At 41.6% G+C, this 12,394-nt stretch overlaps 1 protein-coding gene across 13 annotated transcripts in view; it reads left to right on the forward strand.

Annotated features, from left to right (window-relative positions):
- bltp1 (bridge-like lipid transfer protein family member 1) overlaps positions 1 to 12,394 on the forward strand; it is a 142,143-nt gene that overhangs the window by 71,714 nt on the left and 58,035 nt on the right. For all 13 annotated transcript variants that reach the window (XM_062983607.1, XM_062983608.1, XM_062983613.1 and 10 more), the window contains exons 41-46: positions 324 to 564; positions 1,723 to 1,871; positions 1,992 to 2,211; positions 3,507 to 3,665; positions 7,641 to 7,816; positions 10,290 to 10,465. In XM_062983607.1, the coding sequence (XP_062839677.1) occupies positions 324 to 564; positions 1,723 to 1,871; positions 1,992 to 2,211; positions 3,507 to 3,665; positions 7,641 to 7,816; positions 10,290 to 10,465 (1,121 nt within the window). The remainder of the gene's footprint in view (positions 1 to 323; positions 565 to 1,722; positions 1,872 to 1,991; positions 2,212 to 3,506; positions 3,666 to 7,640; positions 7,817 to 10,289; positions 10,466 to 12,394) is intronic.

Genomic DNA, 12,394 nt, shown 5'->3' on the forward strand with positions numbered 1-12,394 from the left:
CTATAATAGTAAACTCAGGTGATGAATGCCAAGAGAAACAGAGATGAAACATGTCAATGAGAAACAAGAGAGAGGGGTGATGATTGCTGTTACTCAAATGTGTTTCTTTTTCTGTGTTAGCTTTCTTAAGCTTAGAAAGATAGAATATTAATGTTAGAAATAAATTAACATGCATACATAGACTTCTGAGCATATATGACTTATATATGACTGCACTACTGTGTGCTGCATTATTTCCTTTTGTTAATGCTATGGCAGATTAAAATGAATAAACCCTTTGGGAATTGATTTTAGAATGGAGTGTATATGTGTTTTTCTTCTAGAGTGATGGCCTTCCTGCTCTGGTGACATTAAAGAAAGGACTCATAGCACTCGCTAGGCAATGGATGAAATTCATTGTGGTAACGCCAGCCTTCAAAGGGGTGAGCTTACATAGGCCCACTCAGCCAATGAAACCCCCATCAACTGTACCCCATGAGCAAGAGGATGGTTTCGGCTTAGACAATGGAGGTGGTCTTCAAAGTGACACAAGTGCCGATGGTGCAGAGTTTGAGTTTGATGCAGGTATTTGTGTACTGGAGCATCACCTTTTCAAATTAACTTGATTTTATGAATTCAGAGACCACCTTTTGTTTGCATCTCTCCCTCCCTGACACAGTTATTTCACATTCCATGTATGTTCCATTATTTAGTCTCTTTCAAATAAGTGCAAACATGCATGTGCATGTAGTTTTCTTCTGTTTGCTATTTCTTGGTTTAGTGTAGTGCAGAAATGCCTAAAATATTAATGTTATCACTTTTTGGTTTGATAAGTCACAACTGAAACAGATAGTTTCATAAGCTGTAATAGACATTAAAATTAATTCAACAGTGCATGCAATGGAAGCTATTTTAAATTTGTTAGATTGATTTTATCATACTATGCCCCAAGATCACTGTCTTGGAGTGGAGTGGGGGTTTGATAAACAAAAATCAGGAGCGTTTGGAAAACTTGGAAGTACACGTAGGCAGCAATTTGATATATTTGGTTGCTCTTACATTCTGTTTAGTATTGACAGCAACTTTCAAAGTGTTTAACCCAATGAGTGTTGACTCTTTTTTGTTAACTGTGCTGGATTGAAAAGAGTCCATATCGGAAAACATTTGGTAATTGAATTCTTCAATTCTAAGACGTACTCTTTATGTGAACATCTCTAAAAATTGGATTCATCTCAAAATCTCAGGTGTATCTTATGTTTTTTTGGTAGTGGAGGTACTGAAATTAGAATGCGTCTTACAATAAATGATGTTTTTACAATTAAATAAATATGGCAGATATCTGTAGTATTTGGCCCTTGTCTTGTATTGTAAAAACTATGAAACAAAAATAACCATTTAACATAACATAAAGGTCTGCACTATCATTAATATAAATTAATAGTGGAGAATTTTATGCAAAGGATTTTTTTAAAACATCATGCAAATTGAAAGCTATTGTATATACATGGCCAACAGACATGGAAAAAGATGAGTATGAAATAAGAGCAAATGTGTTATAATCTTAAAACTGACAGCTGGCCCAAGATTATGATCTTAAATTTATATTATTTCAGTGTCTGCAATTTTATATACCAAATGTAAATGGGAGCTTATAAGGCAGTCTTATAATAAATAATTTCAGTAATCACTGGCATTGGCTACATTGCTTCTGTTATTAATTTATACAACTGTTGCATATTTCAGCCACTGTCAGTGAACATACAATGCTTCTGGAAGGATCTGGCACTCGGCCCCCACCTGCTGGGGTTTCTTCTGGACCTGTGACTGGGGCTGAGATTATGAGAAAACTGTCGAAGACTCATACCCATAGTGATTCTGGTCTTAAAATAAAGGTAACCCCCCCCCCCCAAATGATGATTACTTAAGCCATGGTGAAAAAGAACAACCACTAAACATAGAAATAAACATAACCAGTGGTCAAGTGTCTTGATTTGTTTCCTTTCATGTTTCAGGGTATCCATCCATATCATTCTCTGAGTTATACCAGTGGAGATACAGTTACTGACTCACCGGTGCATGCTGGTCGCTCTGGACCTCCCATCAAAGAAAGTCCAAGAAAGGAGAGTCTACTCAGCTACTTGACAGGAAGCTTTCCTAGCCTCCACAATCTCTTGGAAGGAACACCTCAGAGAAGCTCTACGGCCCCTAAAAGTAGTTCCTTAACAAGAGCAGGTACAGAATCATTGTAGCATGGCTCAGTTTTAGTGATACAAACATTCAGTAGTGATTTGATTTCACACTGCTTTCCTGTGGTTTAGACAATGTAAATAATTTATTTTATTTGCATCAGAAGATAGTCTTTGAAGGAACACTCAGACTAGGACAGGACATAAGAGTGTCTCCTCTCTCATATATAGTATTTAATAATAATTGGTGTCAAACATTCATATTGGGATTATAATTTTCTCAGGCCAATTTTTTCACAAAACAATGATTAAGCTTTGCATCTTTGACTCTGAGTTGGCTCAATAACGCCATTATTCTGTATGGATTTTTTCTTATGGTCTACATAAACTGTTGCTTTTTTTTTGGCCTGGTTTAAACATAGTTCATAAAGAAAAGAAAGAACCAAACCATTTTAAGGTTGGCTTTTCAGTTAGGGTAATTTATTGTTTTATCAGCAGTAACTGAATCCTGAAGAGCAGAACGTATCCTGTAATCATTCTCTCGAATAATTTTGCTTGTTTATCCTGATAGACAAAAAGGAAATCACTTCTAACTAATTGACTACTCTGTTATAGACATGTACAGATATTTAGAGAATGTCATTTTTCATTTTTCCTACTGTGAAAACACATCATACAGACTTTTTCATCGTGACTCCAGAGATTTGTCTGGTTTCTTTGTTGTCTGTCTTTCATCCTCTTCTTTTTGTGAAATCCCCAGTCAGTTAAAGAATCAAGGGTCCATTAAATTTGCAATGGTTCGCTGTTTGTAAATCCATCTTTTGCAGAAAGGGCAATTGATATAAGGCTAGTAAATAAAAACTCAGTCTCAATTTTGTACTGATTTTAGAGGTGTTATCACACTGCCATTCCTTTTATTTGCAAAAACTATCATTGTATGTAGGATATTTTTAATGCTCAGTTGACACTTGACTTACGTTCAGCATTAGAAATGTCAATGAATTTTTTTTGCATAGCCAGAACAGTTTTTAGGATTGTGACTTGCATCAGTGGACGTCTTTGACTCTGAAAAACCAGGAAACAGTAACAGGCAAAGGAAAAAATATATCACTAGAGAAGAGGCATACTGTTGAAGGGGTATAATTAAAATGAAAGAATGTTCAGTCATTAAAAGGTATGGGCAGATGGTTGGCTCTGCTAAATGTCTTGTGAAAGATAATGTCATGACCTGTTTACTGTATGTTTTCTGTCCACTTGACATTTTCTGTTTGGTTAAAAATATTTTTGTGTTCATTAAGTATTGCAGGTTACATAAAGGTTGTCTTTTATATATCCCTGCAGTGAATGCTATGCCCTCTGAAATATTATCTGAACATCCATTGTTATCGGAGCCATCATCTGTAAGCTTTTATAACTGGATGTCAAATGCTGTAGGCAACAGAGGAAGTGTAGTTCAAGAGTCTCCAGTCACCAAATCTGGACACAATAGTCTCCCAACAGGTATTCAATATTATAGCTGCATTCTTTACTTAAAGAGGTCATGGTCTTATAATAATAATAATAATAATAATAATAATAATAATAATAATAATAATAATAATAATACTTTATTTATATACTGCCTATCTCCCAGAAGGCACTCAGGGCAGTTTACAACAGTAATACACAGCATACAATACATAATACATACAATACATAACAATATAAAAACATATTATTACACAAAATAAAATGTTACATTAAAAATAGCCCCTGGTCCGCCCCAGGAGACTTATGGATCCTGAGAGATTCCTGAGGTCTCTTGGGGATCTGTCTACCATGGAAGCTGACGATCCTGTCGATGCCCTGGTCACTCGTTATAATGGCGAGTTGTCCAGGGCAATAGACACGATCGCTCCTGAGCGTCCCCTCTCGCTGCGTGGAGTTGCCCCAGCTCCCTGGTTTACTGGGGAGCTGGCGGAGATGAAACGTGCGAGAAGGAGACTAGAGTGCCGCTGGCGGACAACTCGTGACGTATCTGACCGAGCACGGTCTAGAGCCGCTATTAGGGCCTATTCCGCGGCGTTGCGGGCAGCCAGGAAAGTTTTCTCGACTGCCCGCATCGCGTCTGCAACAAATAGATCTTCAGAGTTGTTTCGAGTTGTTGGGGAGCTCCTCCACCCTCCTCAGGTCGGGGGAGCACCCGACATCTCGTCAACTCGGTGTAGCGAGTTCGCTCACCATTTTGCAGACAAAGTCGCTCAGATTCGTTCCGACTTAGACGCCGGCCTTGATGCATTGCCAGGTGAGGTAACCGAGGCATCTGTCTGTTCGATCTTGTGGGATTCGTTTCAGCTTGTGCAGCCTGATGATGTGGACAAGATTCTTGGAGCGGTGAGGGCAACCACCTGTGCCCTTGACCCTTGCCCATCTTGGCTCTTAAAACAAGCCAGTGGAGGGCTAGTTGATTGGTTTGTGAGAATAATCAATGCCTCTTTGGAGCAGGGCATATTTCCATCTGGCCTAAAACAAGCTGTGGTGAGGCCTGTTTTGAAGAAAGCCTCCTTGGATCCGGCTAACCTCAGTAACTACAGACCAATCTCTAACCTTCCATTCTTGGGCAAGGTCTTGGAGCGGGTGGTTGCTTCCCAGCTCCAGGGATTCTTGGAAGATACGGATTTTCTGGACCAATCGCAGTCTGGTTTCAGACCTGGCTACAGTACCGAGACGGCTTTGGTCGCCTTGGTGGATGACCTCCGCAGAGAGCTGGACAGGGGGAGTGTGACCCTGCTGGTTCTCTTGGACATCTCAGCGGCTTTCGATACCATCGACCATGGTATCCTTCTGGGACGTCTCTCTGGGATGGGCCTTGGGGGTGCTGTTTTGCAGTGGCTCCAGTCCTTCCTGGAGGGTCGTTCCCAGATGGTGAAGCTGGGGGACACCTGCTCGGACCCCTGGCCATTGACCTGTGGGGTCCCGCAAGGTTCCATTTTGTCCCCCATGCTTTTTAATATCTACATGAAACCGCTGGGTGAGGTCATCCGGAGTTTTGGAGTGCGGTGCCATCTCTACGCGGATGACACCCAACTCTACTACTCCTTTCCACCTAATTCCAAGGAAGCCCCTCGGATACTGGACCAGTGTCTTGCCGCTGTATTGGCCTGGATGAGGGCGAACAAGCTGAAGCTCAATCCTGACAAGACAGAGGTCCTCCAGGTCAGTCGTACGTCTGATCGGGGTATTGGGTGGCAACCTGTGCTTGACGGGGTCGCACTCCCCCTGAAGGCGCAGGTCCACAGCTTGGGGGTCCTCCTGGACTCTGCGCTGACACTTGAGGCCCAGGTGTCGGCCGTGGCTGGGAGGGCCTTTGCACAACTAAAACTTGTGCGCCAGCTGCGACCATACCTCGGGAAGTCAGATCTGACCATGGTGGTCCATGCCTTAGTTACCTCTAGACTGGATTACTGCAATGCGCTCTACGTGGGGCTGCCTTTGAAGACGGCTCGGAAACTACAACTAGTACAACGATCGGCAGCCAGGTTTCTAACTGGGGCAGATTACAGGGCACGCTCAACGCCGCTGTTTAAAGAGCTCCACTGGCTGCCATTTATTTTCCGAGCCCAATTCAAGGTGCAGGTTATCACCTACAAAGCCCTAAACGGTTTGGGACCCACCTACCTTCGAGACCGCATTTCCCCCTATGAACCCGCACGACCTCTTCGCTCGTCGGGGGAGGCCCTCCTCTCGCTTCCACCAACTTCGCAGTTGCGGTTGGTGGGGACGAGGGAGAGGGCCTTCTCCGCCGTGGCCCCCCGGCTGTGGAACTCGCTCCCCAGGGAGATTAGGCAGGCCCCTACCCTACTTTCTTTCAGGAAGAGCCTGAAAACTTGGCTATTCCAGAAGGCCTTCGTTGACTGATCCTTGTGGGATCATGTTATTTACCTATTAAGCAGTAGACCCTCTGGATTGTTTTTAGGATTCATTCAGCACTTTAAGTATTACACCTGCTGTATAATAATCCCTCCCTGATAACTTGATATTGCTTTGCACCTTGGCCTGGATCTTTTGACCCTAATCGGGATTTTAATATTATTGTCTATATTGACTTTTATGACTGTTTTTAATCATGTTGAAGTTTTACTGCTCAGTTTAATGTTTTATCTGATTTGTGCTGTCGTGTCTGGGCATGGCCCCATGTAAGCCGCCCCGAGTCCCTCCGGGGAGATGGGGCGGGATATAAGAATAAAATTATTATTATTATTATTATTATTATTATTATTATTATTATTATTATTATTATCAATGATAATCACAACAGGTTCCAATCGGGGGGCAAGGGTCCCTAATCCCATAGGTTAAACATGGTATATAATCAGGAAAGATGAGACTGTGCAGTATATATCGGGTCAAAGTTGGTGGGCTAACTAGAATGGATTCATTCGAACACCTGCTGAAACCACCAGGTTTTGAGCTCCTTATGGAAGGAATGCAGAGTAGGGGCCAACCTAATTTCCTTAGGGAAGGCATCCCAGAGTCGGGGTGCCACTACTGAGAAGGCCTGTTCCCTCATCCCCACCAATCCCACTTGGGATAGTGGTGGGAGCGAGAGGAGGGCCTCCCCAGCAGATCTCAAGGACTGCACTAGTTCATAGGGGGAGATGTGACCACGGAGATAGGCAGGGCCCGAGCCATACAGGACTTTATAAGTCAAGACCTGCACCTTGAATTCGGCCCGGCAAGTTGTCGGCAGCCAGTAGAGCTGCTTTAATAGGGGTGTTGTGTGCTCCCTATATCCAGCCCCGGTTAGAAACCTGGCTGCCGACCTTTTAACCAGCTGGAATTTCTGGACCGTCTTCATGGGCAGCCCCACGTAGAGAGTGTTGCAGTAATGGTCTTCTTTATGATAACCTTTCTCTAGGATTGCTAAATGGATAAGGAAACAAACATAGGTTAAAATGCAAAGATGTGCATTTCAGTGTCAGGGAGGTGGGACTTTTCCCCCTCCCTTCCCCTCCTTTTCCCATTATAGCTCCCTGTGTCACTAAAATCTACTCTGATGCACTTTTGTAGGTTATTTGGAGGGCTGCAGAAGGTGAAGAGAATTATTAAGTCGATTAGAAGCAGTAGCATCTAGTGAAATCACAGCACCTTGTCATTGGTGTCTGTAAACAAGTCACATTAAACAAAAGTATAAGGTGCAGACAAAATGTCCAACGTAATCAGTTTCCGTCAGGGTCCGTCCAGATAGTCATAGCATCCACAAATACAGCAATCTCATTCTTCAGCCCTCTGATTTTTAGAAGTGTATATATTTTTATTGTTATAACTGCTATGCATAATTTATTTGTGTGACTAGATAATAACACACGCTGAGAAAGTAACACAAAACATTTTCCCTCTCTGATTTTTCTATCCTTCCTCAGCAAACAAAATGAGTCCACATATTTTAGGAGTAAAAGTGCTGTTGAAGGATTTAATACAATAATTATTTTATAGGTGTGGCCCCAAATCTGCCAACTATACCTTCAGCATCTGACTTCAATACAGTACTGTCCAGTGATCAGAATACATTGGATGGGACTCATTCACAACACAGTACTAGTCAAGATGACATTGCATGTATTGAGGAGGGCAACCAAGGATTCCCTGCTGTTCAGCTTGCAGATGCCCAGGTGAGTGTTTGCTTTTAAAACTTGAGTGTGAAGCAGAATCAACTTTTTGTTCCACACACAAAAGAAGTCCTCTAGTCAGTTCGGACTGCAATACTTACCAGCCATAGCCAGCACAATCACCACAGAGTCTACTTAGATATGATAACAATTGCAGCCATATATTTGGAGGGTACCAGATTGAAAAAAACCTGCATTAGTGGACCATTCCTGGAAGATCTTAGCAGAACAATTGCATCTGAACTCTGTTAGCGTTGGCCATTAAGCCATTAAACATTATTCTGTTGTCCCAAGCTTTCAAAACGGAGAAAGGCTGAAGCTGAGCAGCAAAATGTGTGAAGTAAAAAGACTCTAGGACACATCTCAATATGACATAGAGGCTTTTAGGGCATCAATATTTGCCAGCCTAAGCAGCATCACATACCGGCTAGTTTTTTTTCTTCTTGTTCATGTGATGTCAGTTGCCCTTGTGCAACGGTTTGCTTTTCTTGTGGAATTTTTTGTCTATCTTGGTTATCTTATAATTGGATGAATGCATTCATTCTTCCTCCAAGAAAACAGTCATTCAATTAAAGGGAGGGGAGTGTGGTCATTATCTGCGGCAGAATCAGGCAAAGTGCATTTGTTATGTATCCTAACCAGTCTTGGCTTAGTGCTTGTTCATAAAGGATTTTTTTTTCTTTATCAGTGTTAATTTGCACATGTAAAAACAAAAGCCCTTTAGCAGTTCTTTGTCATGATTTGAAAACTGCCAACAAGCCTTAGAGATTTCCTACTTATTTCTTTTTCTTGATGTTAATCATGGTTAGGTTTAAGAATTACATGTGCACTAGCTGTGCCCAGCCATGCGTTGCTGTGGCTTATGGGAATCATTTGTTTGCCAGGTGGAATAGCAGTGAATAGCCTTGCAGCCTCAAAGCTTAGCCATTTTCTTCTTATGGGAATCCTTGTTTGGTGAGCCGGAATATAATGGAATAGGGTTGCTGCTTGGGAGGCTGGGTACTTGTGTTCTAGGGGAATGGTTTTTTGGGCTGCTAGAATTGCAATGAATAGCCTGGCTTCTTCAAAGCCTGGCTGCTTGCTATCTAGCATAATTTTTTGTTGGTCAGCTTCAATAGTACAGAGTAGTATCGCTGCTTCAAAGCCTGGCTGCCTTCTACCAAGGTTAATCCTTTGTTGGTCTGGTTGAATTGCACTGAATAGCCTTGCAGCTTCAATGCCTGGGGAATAACTAGGGGAATCCTTGTTTGGTGAGCTGGAGTAGCACCCTCAATCAAAGAGCCGCTTTGAAGCCTGGCTACTTCCTTTGTAGGGGAATCGTTGTTTGGCACTGAATAGTCTTGCAGCTTAAAAGCCTGGCAGCTTTCTACCTTGTGGAATCCTTGGTTGCTCAGGTTGAATAGCAATTAATAGTCTTGGTGCAGCAAGTATGAATGCTGCAATTAGTCACCTTGATTAGTATTTAATGGCCTTGCAGCTTCAAAGCCTGGATACTTCCTGCCTGGGGGAATCCATTGTTGGGAGGTGTTAACTGGCCCTGATAGTTTCCTGTCTGGAGTTTCCCTGTTTTCAGAGTGTTGCTGTTTATTTACTGTCCTGATTTTAGAGATTATATTGTTCCGTATTATTATACTACCGTAAATATTATATATTATATTTATAATCTTATATCATCTTCTTAGAACTGGATTATATGCGGCCCCTTCTACACAGCTGTATAAAATCCACACTGAACTGGATTATATGGCAATGTGAACTCAAGATAATCCAGTTCAAAGCAGATACTGTGGATTATGTGCCTTGGCATTCTGGATTATATAGCTGTGTGGGAGGGACTTTAGTCCACACTGCCATATAATCCTGTTCAAATCAGATAATCTGTATTTTATAGGCAGTGTGGATGAGGGACTTGCTAGGATACGAAGTGGGTGGGGCCTAAAGCGGCGGGGCCTATCATTCTGAGCCGTTTCTAAAGAGGGAAAACGGCTCTTTCTCGTCCTCTAATTTGGGCTTTATTTTTCTAGGGTTTTTTTTTTGTTTGAAAGTCATAGACTGAAAGACTGTGTCTTTTGTGGCCAAATTTGGTGTGATTTGGTTCAGTGGTTTTCCTGTTTACTCCATAGTAAAAGAGCACATTACATTTATATATATATATAGATTAAGGAAATGGGTTTAAAATAGATTTGCAATCTAGGGGGAACCTGGTGTTAACGACAGTAGGGGTTATAATGCTAGACATAACACTAGGCCATGCCTGCACAACTTGTGGCCCTCCAGATGTTTGGGTTTCCAACTCCCAGAAGTCTTAGCCAGCTTGTCCAATGACCTGGAATTCTGGGAGCTGAAGTCCAAAATATCTGGAGGTCAGTAGGTTGCCCTAGGTCAACTTTACTCAAGGCCATAGCTTTGCTTTCTGCAGCTGTTCAATAAATCAATGTATCTATCTAAAACAAGAAAAAAATTTGTTTTTTAATAGGTTGTTTTCAAGCCTCTTCTGAGCCACACGGGTATTCAATCTCAGGATGCAGTACCATTGTGTTATAGGATGTACTTTGGAGAGCATCTTTCATTCTCAGGGACACTGGATTGCCTCAGGGCAGACATTGTTGATTCAGATACAGCAAAGGAAAGAAGAAGCAAAAGAGCAAGAAGGTATGGCCTTCGAGTTCCAAGAGCATGTTTAATATTAAAGGACATCAGTACGTATGTTATTTACCCACTGCAGATTACTTGACCTTGTTGAGTTCTGATTCATCTTTTCTCTGAGGTCAGAAATGCTTCAGTCTCATTTCAACAAAAGTGTGCATTTAAGACAAACTAGTTGGAGCTAAATTTCAGATGGCAAGAAAACCCAGTGTATGGAATGAATTATCACATGACAAGGTGAGGAGAGTGGCAAATCATGTATTCAGCTCCACAGCAGAGGGACATCCTGCTGTCTCCCTGGAGTGGGGAGGCACCATGATGGTAGCTCTGAAGATAAACCTTCCAGCCCTGCTGTCTGCTGAGGCAAATGCAACAGGAGATCATCTTTCACCCTCTAACTTTGAGGATCCATTTCAGAACAGGCTAAATGTCTAATGGTGGGAGTCTTTCCTGTAGGTCGACCAGTGTCCAAGGACACACCATTCTTTAAACACACCATCTCAAAACACTATGAACCCAGAAACCACTTCATCCTCACTTTGTCATCTTATTTTCTAGTTAGTGCAAAAGATAAAACCACTGTCATCAGGTTATCTTTTCACTGCCCAGAAAAAGGTATAAAATAATAATAGTGGTGCAATGCTTTGCTTATTATAGCACTGCAAGATTGTTGTACAATGTATGGAACATGACCAAATATAAAGAGGAAGAGATAACTATCAGGAAGAGATTGATAATAATATAATAATAAAAATTTATTTGTATCCTGCCCTCTCTCCCCGAAGGGACTCAGGGCAGCTTTCAAGAACAAAAATGGCAAACATTCAATGTTGCACCCCAGGTCTGGAACCCCTAAGATCACAGAACCACACAAGAGTCCAGAATATAAGCAAACAGTTTATTGGAGAATATATCAAAAGTATAGGAAAAATGCAGGAACAGAGAAAGAAAAGGTATATCCAAAAAGGTTTAGCAATCAGCAATAGTCCAATAGGAATCCCAAAGTCTCAAACAGGTTTAAGGGTAATATAGTCCAGTAATAGGCAAAATCACAGAAACAGTTAAAAGTCCACAAGCAAAAGATCTCAATAGGAAAACTTGATCATGAATATAAAACAGGACAGAAGCTTCCAAAGGACTTGACTTGAACTCAGGAACTCAGGCCTAGCATCTTACTCCATACGCTACGTTGTTTGAACCAATTTGAAAGTAAACAGCTTGCCAAGTGAAAGCTGGCCATGAAAGCCATCCACCTCCCTTGAAATCTCTCCCTCACTTTCCCACACAAGTGCTCCGCCCAGTGATGCCTGTTGTCTGCTGTGATCTGCAAACGGAGGTCTGTGTTTATTTCTGTATCTCCGGGTACTTTTTCCTGGGAGTCTTCGGTATCTCTTAATTTCCCACTTGCCTCCTCCTTATCTAAGGTCTCAGGCTGTTCTGCCTGATCTTGGGGGCCTGCCCTTTCACTTTCCTAGGCAACGTTCTTACTGACAGAAGCATCATTCTATTGACGTAAATCTTCATCACCTTGTGCCAAAGGCAATTCCACAATTCTCTCTAAAACATCAGTCTCAGACTATTGATCTACAACATTAAATGCAGTGTGCAATAATAATCAATAAAAACATTACACATACTATTCAAACAAACTAAAAAGATATAGATCAGTCAGTCAGGCATCATAGATAGTACAATTAAACAGTTAAAATCTATATAAAAATAAAAATATAGCTCTTTGATAAATTAAATGATCATTGTCAACTTCGACCACCAAGATGGAATCGATATTATTCATCCTCCTCTCCATAAGCAAATTATTAAAATAGGTTTTTAATTATTTCTTGAAAGAGAGGAGTGAGGGGGCTGTTCTAATTTCTTCAGGGAGAGAGTTCCAGAGTGAAGGAGCGACCACAGAGAAGGTCCCCTCTCTCATTC

Source organism: Anolis carolinensis, chromosome 5 (genome assembly GCF_035594765.1).
Source record: "Anolis carolinensis isolate JA03-04 chromosome 5, rAnoCar3.1.pri, whole genome shotgun sequence".
In the NCBI taxonomy this organism is placed as follows: Eukaryota; Metazoa; Chordata; class Lepidosauria; order Squamata; family Dactyloidae; genus Anolis; species Anolis carolinensis.